Source organism: Malus sylvestris, chromosome 8, assembly GCF_916048215.2.
Source record: "Malus sylvestris chromosome 8, drMalSylv7.2, whole genome shotgun sequence".
In the NCBI taxonomy this organism is placed as follows: Eukaryota; Viridiplantae; Streptophyta; class Magnoliopsida; order Rosales; family Rosaceae; genus Malus; species Malus sylvestris.
In genome coordinates this window covers 23,363,996-23,386,595 of record NC_062267.1, presented here as the reverse complement: position 1 = coordinate 23,386,595, position 22,600 = coordinate 23,363,996, and the positions used below count along the sequence as shown (strand labels likewise).

At 36.4% G+C, this 22,600-nt stretch overlaps 1 protein-coding gene across 1 annotated transcript; it reads right to left on the bottom strand.

The window, feature by feature from the left end:
* Positions 1-14,482: 14,482 nt before the first annotated feature.
* Positions 14,483-16,025, bottom strand: LOC126633544 (RING-H2 finger protein ATL38-like). Its single transcript, XM_050304192.1, has one exon. It carries the CDS (start codon positions 15,904-15,906, stop codon positions 14,647-14,649), a length of 1,260 nt encoding a protein of 419 aa, XP_050160149.1. The 5' UTR covers positions 15,907-16,025; the 3' UTR covers positions 14,483-14,646.
* Positions 16,026-22,600: the final 6,575 nt, after the last annotated feature.

Genomic DNA, 22,600 nt, shown 5'->3' with positions numbered 1-22,600 from the left:
AGAGAGCTTTTGACGCTTTATAGTGTGTTCTTACGCTTATGTGCAAGTTGGAGCGCGAACATCGCTTTACTAATAAAAATATATGAAAAACCTCCTCTTAATTTTTTGGAGTAAATATAGAAGAATTACAGATAATATCTGTATTTTCCAAAGTTAAAACTATTTACAGAACTGTTCTAAATGATTTTGCCTATTTGTTGTATGTGTATAGTGTCGACTGCCATTCCGAATCGGTTTTGTATCACTTCTCTTACTCACCACATACATATTAGTCACATGAGGAGAGAGATTTATGGAGAAGTGATATAAAACAATGGTTTTGCGTATTTTTGTGTTACATTTGAATTTAACATGATATATTTTTTATGTATGAAATGATTTATCTTATCGGAGATTAATTATATGTATTACTTGACTTCAAGTGGTATTAAAATGTTGTGCCAAAAGTATTCTCCCTAATATTATTAGGTATTAAAACGTGACATCTAAGTCTTCTCCTGTTTGTTGGTCTAGTGGCATTCTCTTTTGGATATTTCGTCATTAATTATTTTGAAACGTTCTAGTTTGCAATGGCAAAGTATATTATGCTAGAGTAGGTAATTGACTTGTCCGAAGTCCACAATTAGATATTTCCTCATGTTTAATTCACTATGAGAAAAATGGAGAGTATTTCCACAACTTTGTAAAACTTATGTTAAGATTTTTGTTGTAAATAGAATTTTTTTTTTAATTAATGTGATTGTGTAAACTAGAAATAGGAATCTTATAGGATTTAGAAGATCATTTTCTTGTGGCTTTTATCTAAAATGGTCCCTGAGATTTGCATAACTCCTCATTTTGGTCCCTGAGATTTGAAATCGATAGAATTGATCCTTGAGTTTGTCCACCATCAATCATTTTGGTCATTCCATGAAAAATCTTCATTAAATAAGATAAAATGATAAAAATACCCTCATTTTTTGTCAAATCATTTTGGCCTATTGTTTATTAGATTGAGGGTAGTTTCATCATTTTAATCTTTATTTAACATAACTATTCTCGGAAGGATCAAAATGATTGGTGGTGAACAATCTCAATGACCACTTGTATTGATTTCAGATCTCAGAGACCAAAGTAAGGAATTATGCAAATCTTAAAGACCATTTTGGTTAAAAAGTATTTTCTTGGGCAAGTAAAACTCATCATAACTAGTATAAATAAAAGCACTAAGCAACATGAATTACACAAGGATCAATTCCTCAAGCCCATCTCTCCTTCTCTCTTTCTCTAGCCGGCCCTCCCTCTGTTCTCTCTCTCAAACATTGTATATTTCAACCAAGTTATTTTCTTTCCAACTCACGCGATTTTACTTTTGACCCATTGGATTATGATTTAACATATCATCAGTTTAACAATCTCTAATGGATTAAAATTCCAAGACTTGTATGTTGAATCTAGAAATATGAGATCATCCAAACATATATATTGATGAATCACCAACAGGTTTAAAACACGTATAGAAAGATGAGTCAAACGAACGTGTTGGATCCTTCTTAAACCCCTTAAGTTCTAACGCGGGTATCGACATTAACTAAAGCAACAAGTCTCGTATGTAAGTTATCACATGTATACCTCCTTCATATCGAAATTTAATCTTTTTTGGCCTCGAAGCTACCCTTAGAGAAATGTTTCACATCAGAAATATAACAAAATAATATACACTTTATATATATTCCACACCCTGATATCACCTTGTAATAAAATCTCATCCTAATAATTGATGGTTCCATGAGGACAATATTGGTATTGGCACTGAGTCTAAAAGTTTATTATGCTATATATTATAGCATGTTATTCTTTAACCACGTCATGGGCTCATTAAGTTGGGTTTTCAAAAAGTTATGCGAGCTCCAACTCATGGGTAATGACCAACTGGGCTCTAAAAAAGATTGGCATTGGCTTCAAAAAATGAATTATTAATGACTAATCGAGCTCTCAAAAGATTGACGTTAGCTTCAGTATGTTAAATTGACCAGTTTCTGATGTAACAATTGTTTTCTAGAGGACAAGAGTCACTAGTGGGTTGTCAAGCTGTCACGCCCCAAAACTCAAGGTGTGAGGTTAAGAGGAACAAATAGAACAAGGCGGTTGTTTAAGAGTGTAAGTCAAATATTAGCTAAAGAGTTTGACAGTGTAAAATTTAAACTCAACAAATATAGTAACCAAAACTACAAGTGTAACTTTAACAAATAAAATAAAGGACTTCTTGCTGTAATACAAAATGCAGAAACGACATGTACGGTAAAATTCACCAAAAATAGCTCGTTTAATCAAAAAGTGTGAAATTTTCCAGATTCCAAGTAGACATATAAAACTAACTTGTGTTAAAATGTCAATTGGCAAGTTCGGAAAGTACAGTAAAGGCATGCTGCTATTTTTTTTTGTAAAAACTTCAGCAGCCCCATATCACTTTCAAAGACTCTAGAAATGAAATCGATTTCATCCTAAAGTGTCAAAATCTGAAATGAAAAATGCTAACTGAATAGTAGATAAACAACCACAAATTTGAATATAACCAAGTTTCATAATGGTTCTCATAAGATAAATCAGGGCCAAAAATATAACGAGTTCACAAAAGAAACTTCAATCTTCATGTTCAGGCCATTTGGAGAATAATACTCATGAATGGAATTTATACAATTCAAAAAACAAGTGATCAAATTTTATATGGTTCTCATTCCCCAGGTAAGTAGAGACATTAACTCTATGTCTACTACGTCAAAGAACTTCTTAATTTATAACGCATCAAAATGATCTTCAACCGACTAAGACCAACCATACAAAACACTCTGACTGCTCACCCAAAAGATATGCACGTCTGAACTTCTTTCTACTAGTCCACTACAGAGCTACAACTCAAAACTCAGCTAGTCAACCCACTTGAAAATATATTTTTTAGAAAAAAAGGTGAGCATAAAATGCCCAGAAGGGTTTTTCAGTAAGTCTGTAGTCATTTAAATTCTTAGTACATGCCAAAAACAATAAGGGGGCGTTTGTTGCGTCGGACTGTCTCAGACTGGACTAGCTGCAGGGACTAAGCTAGACTGGCTTAGACTAGACTAAGCTGGACTAATTTAGTGAAGCGTTTGATGCAGTGTCGGACTAAGAAGCAGAATAATTAATAAATTATAATATTATTTTATTTTATTCATATCAATTAATATTTTATCATTAATTTATTTTTTTCTTTTAAGATATTTCTGCCTTTCTCTCGAAAGGTCTATCATTTTCCATTCCCTCTCCCTTGTTTTCTATCCCTTTTTCTCCGGCCAACCGTCCCTTTCCCGTCTCTCTTTTTTTCCCCTATTTCTCCATGTTTTCTTCTTCAAAGGAGGAAGCCAATTATGCACCTGATTTCATTTGGATCCAAAGATCAACATGTATTTCTTTTTGTTTCTCACATCTCTTTTACTCAAAAATCCCAAATCAAGTTCTAATAGAATTTATGATTTCCATCTCCAAATTCGATTTAGTTTATGCCTACGGATTTATGGAGAAGAGCATTACAACCCAAGGTAATAATTTTCTGGGTTTATCGCAGATTTTGGTGTTTTCTGTATTTGGGATTTAATCTGATTTGGTGGCTGGAGAAGGAGGTTGCAGCTCATGTACAAAGGAGAAGGCCAGATTTGGTGATTGGGTTCGCTGGATGATGAGGGCGACGCCACAGACGACGTAGGCGCTAGAGACGGGATTAGCAATCCTCCAGTTTTGGACCGGCCTCGCTAAGAACAGCTAGGGAAGGTTTTAGTCGGAGCGAGTCCGACTTAACGTCATTAAAGATAGTCCTTGTTTGCGCCAAACACGGGCTAGGACTCCTATCTAAGGCAGTCCAGTCCAGTGAGACTTAAAGAGTCCAAACAAACGTGCCCTAAGAGTAATTCAGAATCATTCAAATCCACTACTATGTAATCCAACAACGGGAAATGCTTTAAAAATACTTTGAAATAAACACACTCCACGAAAACCAAAGTTCCAGACATTATTTTTTGATAAACAACACAGTACCAACACAACAGTTCAAAAGCATTTTCTTTTGTTCTAAGAACAGCTGAACTGTCATCATTCAAAGAAAAATAGAAATATTCAAAAGCATTTCTTTTATTCCAAACAAAGGAATTATCAGATTGGAAAGAATTGTAGCATACCTGGCCAATATACACATCACACATATAATAACTCATTCTCACAGCCCACGTATAAAGCTTTCCAGGAACGGTGGGTCATTCCGTCATTGTGCCCATAATCCCCAACAATTTCACTCATGCATTTTTCATAATTCTCAATTGCAGGTATTAGACTACTTTCCATCTACTTTCTCAATTAAACATTCTTTTCAACATGCTCCAAAATCTCATAATAAGTAAATAAAAGGCATGCAAGTTAAAAACGCAATCTTAAATAACCTTTATAACTACTTTGAACACACCAAAGTTATAGAAAGAAAATTAAAATCATTAGAATCAAACCATACAGAAACATTTGCTTCAATTCTTTCCCATAGTCGAAAACCAAAAAAGAACATTTTAAGTAACCTCGAAACAGAGTTAAAACGCCAACAAATCTTTTATTAGACAAAAAGAAAAATCCAAATATTTTTTGTCAAACCTCCCCTACCCCAACACAATTTGTTGGTGTTCAACTCCCACAGTGTTCATTGACTTCCTTCGCAGTCACCTTATCCTTCTCTTCATTATCTATAAGTAATAAAGATCATTACGTTTTGCTTGTACAAAATACCACACAAACAGACTGTAATTCAAAGTTAGTTGGGGTCTTTAGTCATGCACTTGGTGCTCATCCTTAAAACTATAACATGCAATATGATAATTCCACTTTTCCTACTCCCACCAACTCTAATTCAAGGGTTAGACCAAATAACAATCAGATTTCAAATTAAAAAAAAATGGATACCTCTAGTGTAGACAAAGGAAAGAATTTGACCCGTCCTGATCGTCACAAGTAAAGCAACCGGAAACTGAACTCTTCTTCCTTAAAAAATATTTAAATAATAAAATAACAATTTTTATTTTTTATAATTAAGAATTTAAAAAAAAAAGGAAAAGAATAAAAAAGATGATGGTCATCTTCTTCCCGTCTTCACGCACCAAAAAATCCCAATCGGCCGTGCAAATGTGCAACTCCTGAGAAGCTCAGCGACGCCAAGCCAAATACCCAGATCGGAGCTCAGTGCCGCATTTGAAAAGATTAACCACTATTTTTTTTTTTTTGCAAATTCATTCAAATCTTAATGAAACTTGGGTCTCTCCCAGGCCACCCCTCAAAACGACGCCGCACCAACTTTCTTCTTCGAAGTAACCAAACCCATAGAACTCTCCAAAACCAAGCCCTGCACCCAGCTCGTTCTCCAGTACGACTTTGGGTACACATACGGCAAAGCTCCAGTCTTTGCTACTATACCCCTCCCTCACACTGCCCATCTAAAACTTTTTCCAAAATTTTCCTAGAGTGCATAGCCACCTGCAAAGGGAGGCAATTGATCGGATTTTCGAGGTTTGGCTCGGCGGCGCTGAGCTCCTCAGGAGTTGCACGGCCGACTGGATTGTTTGGAGTGTCAAGATGGGAAGATGATGATTTTCTTAATTTAATTATACAAAATAAAAATTGTTATTTCATTATTTAAATATTTTTAATTTATATGACAATATTTAATTATATTTGTAAGACCCAGCTACACATCATCACATAATAAAATATTTAATATAGTTGTGACGGAACGATCACATTGAATTACGACACCCATTTTGAGGAACTACATTAATTGATTTTCAAATTTTAAGGACCATCTTGATTAAGTGGTTCAATTTCAAAGATCATTTTTGATAAAAACCTAACAATAAAATAAGACAAATTAGTTTTACAAACAATGGCCACATGCCCACAAGTAATCCACTCTTAATCCACTACTTAAAACTTTCGGAATATTACATGATTGACCATCATGCAATTTTGTTTCTTGCCATCTCTCAAAATAAAATTGACTTATGAATTATGATTGCATATAAATATGCAGTTATGAAGACTCATGTAGGAGGATACATAAATTCGAGGTAATAAAAACTGAAAAGGAAAGGCAGAAGTGGCGGGAACCACCTTTAGATAGTTTTGAACAAACAAAAAATTTGGTGTCATTTTCTGCCTAAACATAACAGACGAGAAAAAAAGTGAGTCGTAAAAATTCTTAAATTTATTTGAACTACCAGGAGGAAAGAGTTTGAATTCAAACAAGTGAAATTTTTAATTTCCCTTCTCTCCAACATCAGTTATATTAAAAACCAAAGAAAAGAAGAAAAGGAAAAATGAACAAGTCATTAACACATAAAATGAATGAGAAAATATGATGAAGCAAGAACATAAAGGATGATTGACAAATGAATATCACACAACAGGTCAATAAAGATGGATGAGAACCCAACCATATTGTATGAATCATCACTAAGCTCAACTTCCCCCTCTCTCTCTCTAGCCGTTCTAGCAAAAACCCAACCATCTCAGCCATCCTCCACCCCTCACCACACTCGAGTTTTCCCACCATCTCTCACCGCCCCCTTCACCTTGCATTTTCACTCCCTCCCCTTCCCCGTGCCACCCCCCCCGGGACGCTCCGCCTTCCTGCGCCCGTCCACTATTGTTCCAAATCTGGGTCTTTGTCGCGGGGGTCTCGCCATGCAGCTCCGCTGCATTGTTTTGACTTGCTGATGGGACTCCAAATCTGTGCAGTGGCCTCTTTCATGGTTGGTGGCGGTCTCACCTCCCGAGGTGTTGTTTTTCGGCTTCGTGTAACTCCAGGGTGAGGTTTGCTCATGGAGCTGCCCGGCGACGGCTTTTGGTCTCCCTTTGGGTGGGTATGCCTATTTGCCAGCGTCTTTCTCTCGGTTGTTTGGACATCCGAGGGCTCTGCCCTTGGATTTATTGCTATGTCCTCTTTGGGTTCGTGGTGGTGGTGGGGATGGCAGTTCAGTGGCATGGGGTGTATTGGCTTGGCAACCCCTTTACAACCCATGTCATTGCCGTTTTTTCTTGCCATTACTACGACCAACTGGCTCGGAGGATTCTCTAGTGGCACTTGGTACTTTATATTTGTTTGGTTTGTGATGGTGTTATGACGTTTACGATGGCTCTGGCTGGAACCCTTTCCTCCCCACCTCTCTTAGGGTGTCCCGGCTACAGCTAGTGTCGCTCTCCTCCCGACATTTCTGCACGTACCTCGGGCTTTGCTCCCCACACCATCTGCTAACTTGCAGCTACACCACCTGTTTTTTTTGTTTTTTTTGTTTTAGTTTAGTTATCTATTCCTGGTATGTTGTTTCGACCTTTGTGTCGCTTATGCGAATTTGTTTGTAGCCTCACTGTCTTGTGTAGATTTTTGTATCCTGTATGCGGTTTTATAGCCTCGTTGTCTCGCGTAGTTTTTGGTGTTGGTTTCGATGCTTGGTATGTCACGTGTCTATGGGACATATCAATCTCAGAACTCCTCGCTCTAGTGGTGTGTTTTGTGATGGCCCTATAAGGGTCTTTCAAATCAATTGTATTTGTGCTTATTACCTTCAGATCAAGAAATTGATCGTTGAAGTATAAGTACCCATCTGTCATCCTTGTAAGTGTTTGGTTATGTTAATGAAATATTATCGTTTCTTCTAAAAAAAAAGATGCATAAGAAGACCATCCAGTATCGACAAGATCGACACCAATAGCCACTGTTTGAACTACAATTGGCCCATGAAGTCATAGACCACATGAAACAAAGTGGGCCCAAGATTGAGGCATTATAGTTACAAATATAATTGAGTTAATCCCAGTTTACTACCCTTAAGTTTCGTGGTTTTCAACATTTAATACATGAAATTTTTTTCGTCCATAGTCATACCTAAAGTGTTAATTTTGAGACAGTCTCATACATCCGTTAGTCTAGTTGTTAAGCCTCCCGTTAACTGATGATGTGGTACCCACGTACATGGATATTAAAAATAATTAAAATTCAAAATTAAACATAAAAAATAATTAAAAATTTTGAAAAAAAATGGACATCTTCTTCCTCAACCCCCCCAGCCTCCCTCCCTGATATTACACAGTACCCAACTGTGACTTGGATCCAATCTCAGATTCGGGAAAGAAAAGAAAAAACCTTTAGCAAATTGATTAAAAAAAAAACCAGCAAACTTGATCGAAAAAAGCTTTCTTTTCCTCGTCGTCGACACCAGGCTCCGCCCAATGCTCGAACAAATGACTCTGCCCCGTCTCCAACAGGATCTTCATCAACTCAATCTGCAACTCCACCACCAGTTTTGATCAAACCCACATCAAAAATTAAATAAATAAAAAAAGCAATCAAATTGTTGCAGAAATCACATTTGCGTACTCACCTGTTCGGTGCTCAGAAGGTGGAGGTTCTTTTGCAGATTGGGCATGGAATCACTGATGTCGAGGCTGACAAGCTCTTCAGATTTGTGGTCGATTTCTCGAAATTTGCCGTCAAATCTGGTAGGTGGGACATGCTCCTTCGAGCTTACAGGGTCGTCGAAGAGGATGAGGGTTGAGTGGGTGGAGTCGAAGAGGGAGGGGGAAGGAAGGATGTGCAGAGGTTGGGTAGGTGCCAATGTATAAAATATCGATGATATCGGAAATATTAGTAGTTCAAAAACAGGGAAATTTCAATGGAAATATCGGGATATTATTGATATCGATAAAAATTGAATAAAAACCACGGAAATTGTAAAAAAAACTTGGAAATTTTTATTGAAACTTTGCAGGATGTTTATTTAGTCAATTATCTATTAGTTTATCACAAAAAATTGGAAGGAAATGCATTGCATGATAGATATAACTGATTTAAGTTGATTATATAGCGAGCTGACAAACATTGTGATTGTAGAAAATATGTAGTAATTAATGAAAGAAGTTTAAACACACCATAATCATTTATATATAATGAATTAGTACAATATTTTACACTTTATACATTACATGGTAAGATACATGAGTGACTTAGCAAGGTCTAAAATATCGATGATATCGGAAATATTTGTAGTCCAAAAAAATATCGGTAGTTCAAAAACACAGAAATTTCAATGGAAATATCGAGATATTATAGATATTTTAGACCATGGTAGGTGCAGAGGAGAGAATGGAGGGGAAAGGGAGGGGGGTTGGGGGTTTGAGGAAGAAGACATTTTTTTTTTTGTAATTTTGTAATTTTTTAACTTTTTAATGTTTAATTTTTAATTTTATTTATTTTTAATATCCACATGGGACCCTTATTGATACGTAACGTCCAGTCATTGTCCACGTGGACATCAGGTCATCAGTTAACAGGAAACTTAACAGCCAGATTAACGGATGTATGAGACTATTCTAAAATTAACACTTTAGATATGACTCTGGACGACAAAAAACTTCATGTACTAAATGTTGAAAACTACGAAACTTAAAAGTAATAAACTGAGATTAACGCAATATAATTTACTAATCTTTCAAGAGTACACTTCTTTTTACCTTTTTATGAATTTATTTCTCTCTAGACACCTGCTTTTTATTTTCTTTGCACAGTCTTTTCTATGTACAAATTATAAAGGCTTTCTCGTCAATTAAGGAATTTTCGCTGATGGCATAATTATCTGTTTTATATATGTGTTGACCCTAGAAACTACAAAGCCTACGTGGCGCGCAGGCCGAGTAATTAATGAGCTAACTACGTCCTTCGGTGAATGCGGGGCGTGCCAACTCGTCGGCCGAGCTCGGCCGAGGAGTAAATTTGTTGATGTTGCGTTGAGTCGCGCTACTGACTTCTGCGTCTTGCGATTGCGGCCGAGAAAGGAACACGTCTCGGCCTCTTGGGCTCTCGAACCTGAAGACAAGGTTACTATTCTTACGAAGTTCAATGTCAAATTCGGCTTTCAATGTGCCGAATGTAATAACTGTAACACCTCACTTCGCCGGGAAGGCTGATGAAATGACCTCGACCAATAAGGGTTCAGAAACCCTTCTCGACCGAGACTTGGATAGGTAATCAACCGTTCTCGCCGCAGTGCTGTTGATGCCAACGGAAGATACTGCAAGACCGATTGATTCTACGGTGACAGAGCTATCTATGCCGACTTAAGATATCACCGGTTGCTTCCACAGTGCTGTTGATGCCAACGGAAGATGTGTCAGCGAAAAAGGAAAAAAGAAAAATCACAAGTTGTGAGAATTTGCGCAGGACAATTTTGTATTGATTTGTAGGGGTCCTTTAGAATGTTGCACTTCCTCTGTATTTATAGGACTGATGTACGTATTTACCGCGGCCTGGATGATAAGCAGAACGTTTCAATTGCATCTGGAGACTTGGTAATGGAATATTCTGAAACACAAAATGACGACACCACACGGATCTGGACGGCAAATGGGACTTCTGTATGTGTCTACTTTATTCCAACCTTTGACTTTATCTTTTATCCCATTACCTCATTAGTTGGAAAGCCACACACGGTAATTCAAATCTCAAAACAATCACCTTGCTTTTCTCAATGCTTATTTGCCCTACACGTTGCAGATGTCTATCCAATTACCCATTGAAATTCACCCAATCCGCAAGTTTCCTATGCATGCATGAAGACCATGTCCACACATTCAAACCAATTCGAATTACCCATTGAAATGCACCCAATCCGCAGGTTTCCTATGCATGCATGAAGACCATGTCCACACATTCAAACCAATTCGAATCGTGCCGCTTGTTTCCAGCCTGAAATATATTTTCCATCTTTCTGTAGAAAAAGATAAAATAAATCACTATTAAAAGATAATTATGATAACAATCACAATATTATCCTTCAATAATTACAAAATTATCTTCACTTCTTTTCATCCAACGGTTATGAGCTACGCCTATTCAACGATCTTGATTGTATAGGCCGAAGATGTAATTTCGAGTCCAAACAATATGACTGCATGGTTCTTTTATTTTATAAAGCAAAATTTGCATTATAATCAGAAAAAATATGAGGAACAAAGAACGTTTTCGAAGTGACTCAACAACCGCGAAATTAATCAGTCACTTGGTTATCATGTTGTTTGTTTCAAAACTCCACAGATTTCCAAAGAAAATAATTATTATTATTATTTTTTTGAGTAATCACTAAGCCCTTTGTAGTAATTATATATATATATGGGATAGCATCTTTTTCGTTTAGATAAAATTAATAAATGTACAAAGATGAAATTTGGGTATACAAAGAACCACTCGATGCCAAAACTGGAGGGTAGAGCTAGCCCAAGAAATTGAGAATGGGGCCGTAGCCAAGAGGTTTAATCCTGGGTTTTGGTTTTGTTAAGCACATTCACATATGAATAAGGCAGCAGCAACATCACATCTTAGGTTTGATCCTATATTAATCAGTCCATTGCATTTTTCCATACTTGTTTTGTTTAACAAATTTATCCGTTTAATTAGTTGCATAATTTTCTTTCAACATTTACAAGGAAAAGGTAGACCAGGAAGCTATGAAAATACAATTTTAACTTCTGATAATTTGATCTTTGAATGCTACGGTTCGACTTAGTATTGTAAACAGGATCATATTCATCAACAATTTAAACTTCTTTTAGATCCGTCAAGAACATAGCGTCTCTTCAATTAATTTGACCATAATTTGAAAAGAAAAAAAATATTGGACCATATAGAGGAAAAACTTGCCGACGAATCTGAATGTCCTCAATCCTTTCCATTGAATTCTGAAGGAGATAAGTTTATAGTTTAATTGTTTATATTTCCTATTTAGAACTAATGTGTGTATTCTGAAATCTTTTAATATGAATTATAAATAAGAAATAATATTTAAAAATTCGTACGTGTCAATTTTTGAGGGGATTGTAGTTCTACTCAGTATAATTCAGTGACAAGTTAAGTCATGCACAAGTTTTTCTTCTAAATAAAAGATTCTCCCATGCAACCAAGTTTAACATTTGTCATATATCCAAAAACGTACTATCCATCGAATAAACATTGCCATGCGATGAAATTGGTATGACAAAAATACATTTTTCCTCGCATTTTAGATTACAATAAACAGCAAACGACTAAATAATTTATTCATCTTGCATACGTCTGGAAACTAGAAAAACAGATGATTGCTCGAAGAAGGGTGCGTTGGCTGTCCGCAGACTTGGATTATATCGAAGTCTTTATTCTTTTATAATGTTGTTTTCTTCATTGGTTTGGAAACGCACTTGAAAACAAAATTTTATTTAAATAGTTGGTAAACATTGACTTTCAACACATGAATACAAACTTGATATGGTTTGATTCTCTGCATATAAAACGTGAGCCCAGCAATCAAAGAAGACCAAAAATCACAGCACTGCCAAACTCTTACGTTTGCTTTATTTTTAGGGAACTTTAACGAAAAGCACCCGGTACTGTTCACTTTAACGAAAAACCACATTTTTACACTAAAAAGTCAATCCTGGTACTATTCACTTTACCCTTTATTTTGTCCTTATCATTAAAACTCAAAGTTTTCAAGCCCTTTTCATTAGTTTTCCTTTATTTTTATTCTAAAATATATTTTTTAATTACATTTGCTTATTTAAATTATATTAATTTGTATTAATTTGCAGCACAAAAAATGCTTTGACCATCCCAATAAATTTATGATAACGGCCCACAGACATTTTAATTGTTTAGTGTCCAACGGTAAACTTTCATGTCTATGTTACTTTATGAAGGATTGAGATATTACACAATTTCTCTCAATCTTCCAATGAATGTTCTATTTCCAATTGCTCACATAGGTTTGCATTCATCACAGTTGTTCACCTCTTGCAATTAACGTCTTTTCACCATACAATTTTCACAATCAAAATCGTTTAAAGATTATCTTTAAAAAAATTAATCAACTCGGAGACCATTTAGACATTTATATGTCTAAAGTGAAATTGATGGTTCATCATGAAGATGTTACTTGATACAAAATTGTTGATTTGTTCTATACATTTGGATAACCAAATGATCACCGATTGGATTGATTTTTTTTATAGAGATGTGTTGACCCTAAAAACTATCAAGCATACGTGACGCGCATGCCGTAACTAATGAGCTAACTACGTCATTTGATTATGTGTAGGCGTGCCAACTCGTCGGTCAAGGAGTAAAATAAGTTGATGTTGCATTGGGTACGCTGTTGACTTCTCGATCTTGCGATTGCGGCCGAGGAAGGAACACTCTCGGCCTTCAGGTTCTAGAGCCTCAAGACAAGGTTGCTAGTCCTGCGAAGTTCACGGATCGTTGGCACCAGGTGCGGTCATGGTGATTATATTCGTGAGAGTATAAGCACGCCGAACTGGCTCCAAATTGTACGGACACAAGTACTCAAAGGAAATATATGTCTTGACGGTAAATGTGGTTCGGCCGTCAGAATCTTGAACTCTAAACCCTACTTGTGAGTAACCAATCATAAACAACTCGGCGTTCAATATGCCAAGCCCAGTAATTTGTAACACCTCACTTCGCCGATAAGGCTAATGAGATGACCTATACCAATAAGGATTCGCAAATCCTTCTCGACCGAGACTTGGATAGATAACTAGTTGGCCTCGATGTAGTGCTGTTTATCCAAACTAAAGATGTGTCAGCGGAAAAGAAAATGAAAAATCTCAAGGTTGTTGAGAGGTTTAGTGTAGAGTAAGAACTTGCACATGGCAGTTTGTGTGTTGAATTGGAGAGGCTGAATGTGTGTTCATCCTCTGTATTTATAGGAGCGAACCTACTTCCAGTCAAGTTAGAACCTCACTCGGACTAGGACTCCTCATCCTGATCTAACTAAGACTCGGCCAATCCTACTTTAATTAGGACTTTGAACACATCTTTACAACAAACCAGGTTCTTTCCGTGCTCCTTAGTGCCTTTAGCTTTAACACTCCTAGGGGTTTAAGGATTCATCCTTTATCTTTATCCAAATCAATCCTTCTCACAAAGGGACTCAATCGACAAACAACTAGACAACCCCCAGTACCCAGCCGGCCCATGATCCCCCTTACTACCACTGGATCAAGAGTCTCAGCCCATTTGTTACCTTCAGTCCAAAACGACCCAAACAAGATGATATTTAAGTGATAACTAAAAAAATGGAAGATTCAAAAAAAAATTGTACGGTAAAAATATGCTAATCGCAAGCGAAAAACGTTTCGAATTTTATAATGGGATATTTTGTATGGAAACCCTATGCCCATCAAGTTATCAACTTACAAACAAACATCAACTCACACATCAGAAAAAAAAAAAAAAAAAAAAAAAGAATCCATGGAATCCTTCTATTTCTAGTAGTAACATAAACTTCATTTTACACCAAAATTAGGACAAGTCTCCTGAAAAGAATAGTAATTTTCCAACATTATTAGTTAGCAAGGCATCCGTATTCAATTTTTTTGTCACAACAAATCAAAATTTCATATTCAAAATTTTGAAACTAGTAGGTACCACATCATCTTACACGTATTCCCTATCACAATTTAATTTGAAATGAATAAAAACAAAGAAGATGAACTATATTTAAAAAAAAAAATGTACAAAATTTCAATTTACTCAAACTACCTAAACGTATTCCTTGTTTAAACACGATCCTTCGGCCGCAAGGCATCAGTTGATCGTTGATCGCCACCATTATTGTCCAACGGTGCTCTATTCAATTCGGATGGCCCGGCTGCCGACACAGTTGCGACGTCGTTATCACCAACTTGGTTCCTAACGGACCCGTTCCGAGACATAAAAGGCGGCAACAATGAGAAAGCCCAGCGGCTCGATCGCCCCGACCGGTTCGAACGCGAACTTGGGTCAGACCGTTCATACAAACCGGGGATTTTTCCACGCCCACTCTCACTTCTTAAACCTTTTCTCACACTGCCGGCCCTTGGGAATGCCACGTTGGTACTCCTGCTACGAATCAAGGCTGAATTCACAAGTTGAGCCCGTACCTCGTCCGGTAATCTTAGTGTAAACTTTTCGACGTTCTCACCCGGTTGAACCAGCGAGTGTCCGGTCGAATGTGATCGTGGAAATAATATCCCGGTGAACCGCATCCCCGTTGATCTCGACCGAGGCGGTCCAAAACCCGTTGACCTAGACCGAGGTGGGCCTCTTTGATTGGTTGCCTCACTTCCATTCACCAAATTGATAAACACTGGAGGTGCTGGAGATGGAGATTCCTCCTCTTTGATTTGATCTTCTACCATCCGAACTGACACTTGGCGGGGTGGCATATGCGACGGTAGTGGAGGTGAGGGTGCTTCTGCCGTACAGGGCCCAGTCTCAGGTTGGCCCGACTCGATATCCTCTTCAGTCGGATCAACCCAAGTGTATGGCTCTTCTCCGGGTTTAGGAACCAGGTAAGTCCGGCAAACCGGGCAAGTCGAGTGAGAGAGCAGCCACGTGTCAATACAATCAGGGTGGAATACGTGATCGCACTTGGGGATCAAACGCAGCGTTTCATGGTCTTGAAACTCCTGTAAACATACGGCACATTCAAGAGCGTCCTGCCCGAGCTTGAGCGCCTTGACATCGGAGTATATGAAGGCGGGGAAGGTTTCGATGACGGCGGGGTCAAGGCCACGCGCCATGCGGGAACCGTTTCGAACCATGCGCCCGTGGAGGCGGGTCTGGGCGCACTGACGGGTGTAGACGGAGAGGAAGCCCAAGATGAAGAATACAAGTACGAGAACCACCATCACCACCACCATCTTGATGTCGAATTTCGACGAGCTTGAGCCGTTGGCTTGCGGCGGAGAAGGCGCTGCGGTTTGGGCTGTGATCAGCTGCGACAACAGGAGGAAGCTGAGAATCCATAGCAAGACGGCATGAATGTTGTATTTCATGACTGGCAAGTTATTAAGGTTTGTTGGTCCAAAGAGAAGAAAAAAATAGGAAGGTGAGAAAAAGAAAAAAAGGGTTGGCGCTACTCCATGAGGTTTATGCAGAGGTATAAAGCAAAGAGGGAATGAAACGAAGGATTGACTGAGTCGTGTGGGCTCAAAGGCAAGGAGTTTTGAAGGTTGACTAATGACGAGGGTGGAACCCCACTAGGAAAATAATTTTTTTTGTCGGAGGATTAGAAGGATTTATTTAGGCGGATTTGGGTTTAATGAAATTAGTTAAGAGTAGTGTTGTTCTCTCTCAGTATCCTCGTTCGAATCTCATCCGCTGTTAATTTAGATAAATTTTAGTGTAATAATCTTATCATTCATTAAAAAATAATTATTTAGGATTTTTTTTTTCAATAAAAAAGATAATTTGTCGTTTATTTGGTGTTGAATGTGATGATTAATGGTGATGTAGGGTTTGGGTGTGGCAATGGTGCCCATGTGTTTACGGGAGTTTGATTCTTTTTGTTGGCTGTAAATGTTTGGTGTGGATTTTTGAAAAAAAAAAATCCATTAGTTAAGGCGGCTTGTGTAGCTGGAATGGATATACACGAATAATTTTATCCTACAATATAATATATGATCTTCTTCTAGAACATTTGACACGAAAAACTATTAGGTTTGTTTTCTCATTCCGGCAAAATTCTATTTTTAGGACAGCAATAATGCCTTCAAAATGCATCAAAGTGGCTGAGTATTATAGGAACAGTTATTTGAAGTGAAAAGTAGCAACCATGTCCAAGCTAATGATGATAGACCAATCTTATTGTCCTATTTTTTCATTCACAGTATAATTTCACATATTATAAAAAAATTAAAAACTAAAATCTCATTTCTCCACCCACTATTATTCCTAAAATAACCTTTTATCACATCACCACCTCTTCATTGTACTCTTTGCACCCCAAACCTTCCCTCAACTTCCTTTGGCAGCAAAATTCGTTAATTGGTAGCCATGGTTGCGAGTCAAGGGACAAAGTAGGGAAGAAAGAGTAGCCGGTGAAGGACAACTAACCCTCTTCCCCCTTATCATCCCATCCCTCTTCCCCTTCTGCCTCTATTTTCAACCTCGCCAACCCAAAATCCCTATTGAAATGATACAAGGGCAAAATCCCAGACCCACCCCATGTTCGAGATTTAATTGTATCTAAGTATTAGAATGTGAAATGAATTTTAGGGAAAAAATGACACAAGGGTAAAGGAAGCCTACAATGAAGCTACAATGAAAGTACTAGACCAACAGCCTCTTCAGTCGTGGCGGTTGAAGTCGAGGAGAGAGATGAAATGAAAGAGAAAACTGGAGATGAAGAGAGAGAGAGACGGTGAGGGAGAGAAAATGGGTAAGGTTTAAAAGTCTTTTTCTAGAAGGATAAACATGTCTCTAATATTTTCATTAAAATGTGGGTGAAGAAATAAGATAATGGGGTGGGTTTATCAGCACTCTTGTCTTGTGTTTGTTTATTTTTAGAATATTGATTGTTCTGTTAGGTAATGTCATTTCATGGCTAGACTTTAAAATTAGCTTGTACAAGAATTAATAGGTTTGTTGGTACGTCCAAAATGGGACTGGATCAGGGTTATGAATTCATAATCCATAACATGATGATCAAGTCAGTTCCATGATTATACGTTCATTCCATACCGAATTAGACCAGAATAGGGTTATATACATATTTCAATTATGAGAAGTGGTCATTCGAGTATATCTAAATAGGTATTATGTTAACATATGAATTCCTACATCGTTACATTCCATCTAGGATTAGGCAACGGAAAAAAAAAAGGAAGAAGCGTTGGAAGGCAAACAGATGCGGTCATATTCTTTTATGTACGTCCCTGCTCATGCTTGTAATAGATTGGATCGTATTTTTTAATTTGTTGGAAGGGAACACAATTGAAAAAAATAAAATTGAAAACGAGATGCGTGTTATCAAACGGCCTTTAAGAGGTGTTGCCCCTTTTGTTGCTCTTCATGCCTAAAAGTGTGATGCAAATTATGTGTGGGATGTAATCGTGTCTCATTGGTTCTTCTACTTTTTTTGACTAGATGCATGCATGTAAAGTTGTAAACATTTGCTCTTGATTGCTTAGTTGTAATTAGAAAAGGACTTATTTTCAAAGGGCATGTGGTGATTAGCATTGTAGGCGTCAAAAAAGAAGACTAAAAAAGGAAATGCATTTTTGGATACTATAGGAATTGCAAAGGTGAATGGCAATGGAGAGAGCCACGACTGCAAAAAAGTTGTAGCTAAAACTATTCGTGGGAGATGATCTGATTAGTCTACTTGATCACTTTTTTTTTTTTTTTTTTTTTAATTTTTTATTTTAACAAACGATATTATCTATACTAAGGGGGAAGGGTGAGCTTAGCCTCATAATGAATTAGCAATAAAGTAGTTCAAATTTGTCTTTGACATAATCGAACTTAAGACATTTTACTTACAAGTGAAGAAAAATACCAGTAGACCATAGTATTAAGCGACTAGTCTACTGGATTAGTTATAATAATATTTTTTTTGTCTGTTTGGTTCCATTAATTCAATGTGCGGCTTCCAAACTTGATGCACGAGAATGTAAGGCGCGAAAGAGATTGGTTAATTTACTTGTCCAATATTTTCTTCATTTATTTGGTCATACACATGGACAAAATTCATGTTTGTGATGTATATAATATAAAAGTCAGTGATAGAGAAAGCTCACTTGTTCGTCAAGTTTTTTAATTAATTATTCCCACAATTAAAATCCATCTTCGATGGCTTCTTCTCTTTATTATGTTTTAATGGAAGAATTTCATTGGTTCAATCACATACCTAATCAAAACGCAAATTTAACTAGAAGAAATTCAAACTCTCTAATCCTATTAAAACCGTGGGCTTGTTAAAAATTATATACATCCTGAACGATGAGTTGTATTCATAATTAGTAAACATTTAATCCCGGTTTCTTCTTTGATTTAACAAAGTCTTAATTTTCAAAATTAAAAATAGGTAATGATCGAATATCATACAATTACTAAGTACTAATTGTTATTTTGATAGCCCTCCATCTAATTTTTATGTTCAGTTGTAACATACAATTACTAATTTATCCTGTTATTGCTGTCATTGTTCATCACATAAGCATATCTCTTGGCAGATGAATTTGATTTCTCCTTTCCTAGGTATTTAATGGATGATGAATTAGTAATGGAAAAGAAGAACACAAGAGTCCCAGGGTGGTCCTCAAGTAAGAAATTTTATTTCTCCATCATACTCATCTTCTTCCTTGTTCAGTACCTACGATCCTTTAACACATTTTTTTTTTCGAAAACCAAGCATTTTGTGTTTTCAGCATTCCTCTACAATCTGAAACATTTTTTACATTCACATGAATTATATTTGACCCTATTAAAATTGTACATAATCCCCAACTTTTGAGTTTCACAATTTCAATAAAAATCCAAATTCTCAAACCGAGGAAAAAAAATGAAGCGAAGTGGGCTTAAGGCCCAAGCAAAAACTAAACAAAAGGAAAAATCAACATAAAGAAACAACCCGAATCCAAATAACCTTAGAGATATCATCAACCACAACATTGCCCATAGAAATTAAAGTTCATATTATTTGCCAGATTATCAACCACTATTCCCTTGATCTATAAAATTGACTCATTTCACGTTGATCAAATTGAGCTAAGCAAATCAAGACACATCTAATTTCGTACAAGTTCTAATATTTTAGTCCTTTTTTTGGTTTCAAGAAATGGGTGTGTAGATGAACAAGAACCATAACAACTAATTGAATATATAAACGACATATCAAACACATAGAGAGAATATCTACATTACCTGATCACCTTCTTTCTTTTAAAAGGGGACCAGTTGGTGGCTTCACCATGCCAGTCCACTCTTCTAGGGGCCGGAAAGACTCACATAGGCATTTCAGTCTCCCTTTAGCCACCAGTGTGTGATTCACTAGTGCCACGAATCGAACCTAGGATGTGCCATGTAAAATTCGGGCCAGGAATTCATACCCAACCACTAGGTCATCCCGTGATTGTTTACCTCATTACCAAATATACACAAGGGTGTTCTATACCTTTCCCTTGATCCGTCCCTATCGATCTTGTCACTGTCAATTATGTCGATCTATCTATTTCATCAACACAAGTTTGTTTCTTTCTGAAACGGTTCATTACTCAAAATATATAGCATGTCAAATGTGAAAAGAGAGAGTTGTTTAAGCCCAAGGAACCGACCCAGGAAAAAGGCCCAAGGCTCAAACAAAAACAAAACTGAATACAAATATTTTGGGACACGAGTGGACTAATGGAAGATAGTACGGACCAAGTTTCACATGGTTGTGGGCCAAAAGTTCTAGAAGAAGTGTTGTAGACAAAACTCAATAATTTAAGCTACTCCACTTGTAATTTGATGGAACAATGGAGGTAGGTTTACGATTTGACCTTACTAAGAACCGAGTAATTTTACATTTATTATATTTGTATTACCTCTTTAGCAGATATAGGGTTTAGCGATATAAGTGGGTTTCACTTTTATTATAAAGGTAATACAAATATTGTATGAAAAGTGAAAACTATGGTAAAAGTAGAATTTTTACTAATACCTTTAATTTTTTTGGGCTTACTAAATTTATATGCTTTAAATTTTTAAGGTGGTTTTCAAAATTGGTTATGAGTTTTGAATTTTCTCATATTGAATTACGAAGTTTTAAAGTTGTATCAAATTACACTCCTTAATTCGTTTAAATGTCTAATGTATCATTGTATTGATGATGTATTATATATATCAGTAGGACATTTTTGATTTGTTGTATAAGCCAAGCTTGCACAATTGGACCAAATTGTGTGATTGGCTATCGTTTTAGGATACAGAAGCATCGATTTAGGAGACACTGAAGCTCTACGATGAGTTTTTTTTTTTTTTTTTTTTTTTATCATGTGGTGTGAGTGTTGGTTGAGACGTTAGCTCATAAATTGTTCCACACTCGTCATATTACCCATTTAATGAATGATTAGACAGCTGAATAACTTAAAAGACATAAATTGATATGTTTCCAAAATATTATACTATAATATGAGAAAATGAAAGGCTTATTTTTTGCAATACCTCTTTCAACTCGAACTTAATGTCACTTTTCTTCCTTTAACATTGTCACTGTCCATCATGAAACTTCATACACTTCGATCAGATTCTCTATTTCGTCAAAATGGGTTAAATGTGCTGACATGTAGCATGGTAATTTCATCCTAATTGGCTTACTGTCACTAAACCTGTCAAACCAACCAACCAGAGCTGCCATATAGATTCATTTCCACGTCCTCATCTCTCTCTATCTCTCTCTCTCTCTCTCTCTCTCTCTGAATCAAGCCATTCCCCAAAATTCTGAAAAGTAAAAATTCAAGGTTAAATTTTAAAACTCATGAAGTATTTGATAATCAATTCGTTTTCAGTTTTTTTTTTTTTTAATTGAAAACTCTGAAAACCACAAAGTGAAAATTCAAGGTCAACTTTTGAAAACTCGAGAGTTGATAAGTCAATTTCATATTATATATTTTTATCTTATTCTTAGTATGTTTTGATAATTCTTTTGGTAGAATTTGATACTTTGCTTTATAATTTGACTTTTTTAATTAGCACCCATGTAATATTGAATGCACCCCATATTAAAATTTAATATTAAATTACTTATGTACCTTACTATACAATGACAATTTCGACCTTATTAGATTTAATAAAAATAAGAAATTTCTGAATACACCACAAATCACTTTTAACACATTGCTTATCTTCTTCAACTATCAAAGTCACCCCCACCCTCCATTCTTGAACAAACTCTAACGAATGAAACTGCCTTTTTGAAAACGTTTACTGCACTTTTGTATATGCCCATCCCTCCTTACCCAATCCCTTTCTCTTTTTCTGGGTTATTAAACTTTATAAAAGTATCATAATTATCTTTCGAACGTATGTTGCCGGGCTTCAAACTATGAATCAAGATCAAAATTTTATTTTTATTTTTATAGGAGGCCTTTTTTTCTTCCCAAATGCCTGCTTGTGATTCCCCAGGAAACATACTACCCCAATATTTATTTAAGCCTATTATTAATTCAAGCCTAATATTTATTTACAATGTCACTACTGCTACTAATCAACAATATTAATAGTTTTATTCTTGAGGTGTATGATTCGTAGCAGTGGCGCATAGGTGGCGAGGGTGGTCTGAATTATGGAATTCTATTCACGTCGGTATCGCTGTAGGAATGTTTCAGCTTTGTCTGCTGGATGTTTATTGGAGTGCTATGACTACTCTGCAGAAACAATCGCTAGAACAACCAAGTGGAGTTTAGAGATTCTAGAAGGAGCAATGATTGACATGGTTTCGCCCTCACAAGTGAGGAGCAACATGTGATTGTGGTTGATAAACAAGAGGGTTTACTACTAAGAACTTCCAAAGTTTCCTTAATGGGAAGGGTACTAACGCGGAAAACCTTGAACAAGGAGAGATTCAAGAAACAAATGAGTGTTATAAAATTTGAAGAATGTGTATAGAAAATGTGGAGTGCATGTAGAAAAGTAATGTTTATGTTGAGAATGTGGAATGTGAGGGTATTATGGGGAAGTATGTGGGGTGTATTAAGATAATTTTCA

Bases quoted from the DNA above. Each gene is read 5' to 3' on its own strand.
- LOC126633544 (XM_050304192.1), bottom strand. From the start codon at position 15,906: ATGAAATACAACATTCATGCCGTCTTGCTATGGATTCTCAGCTTCCTC.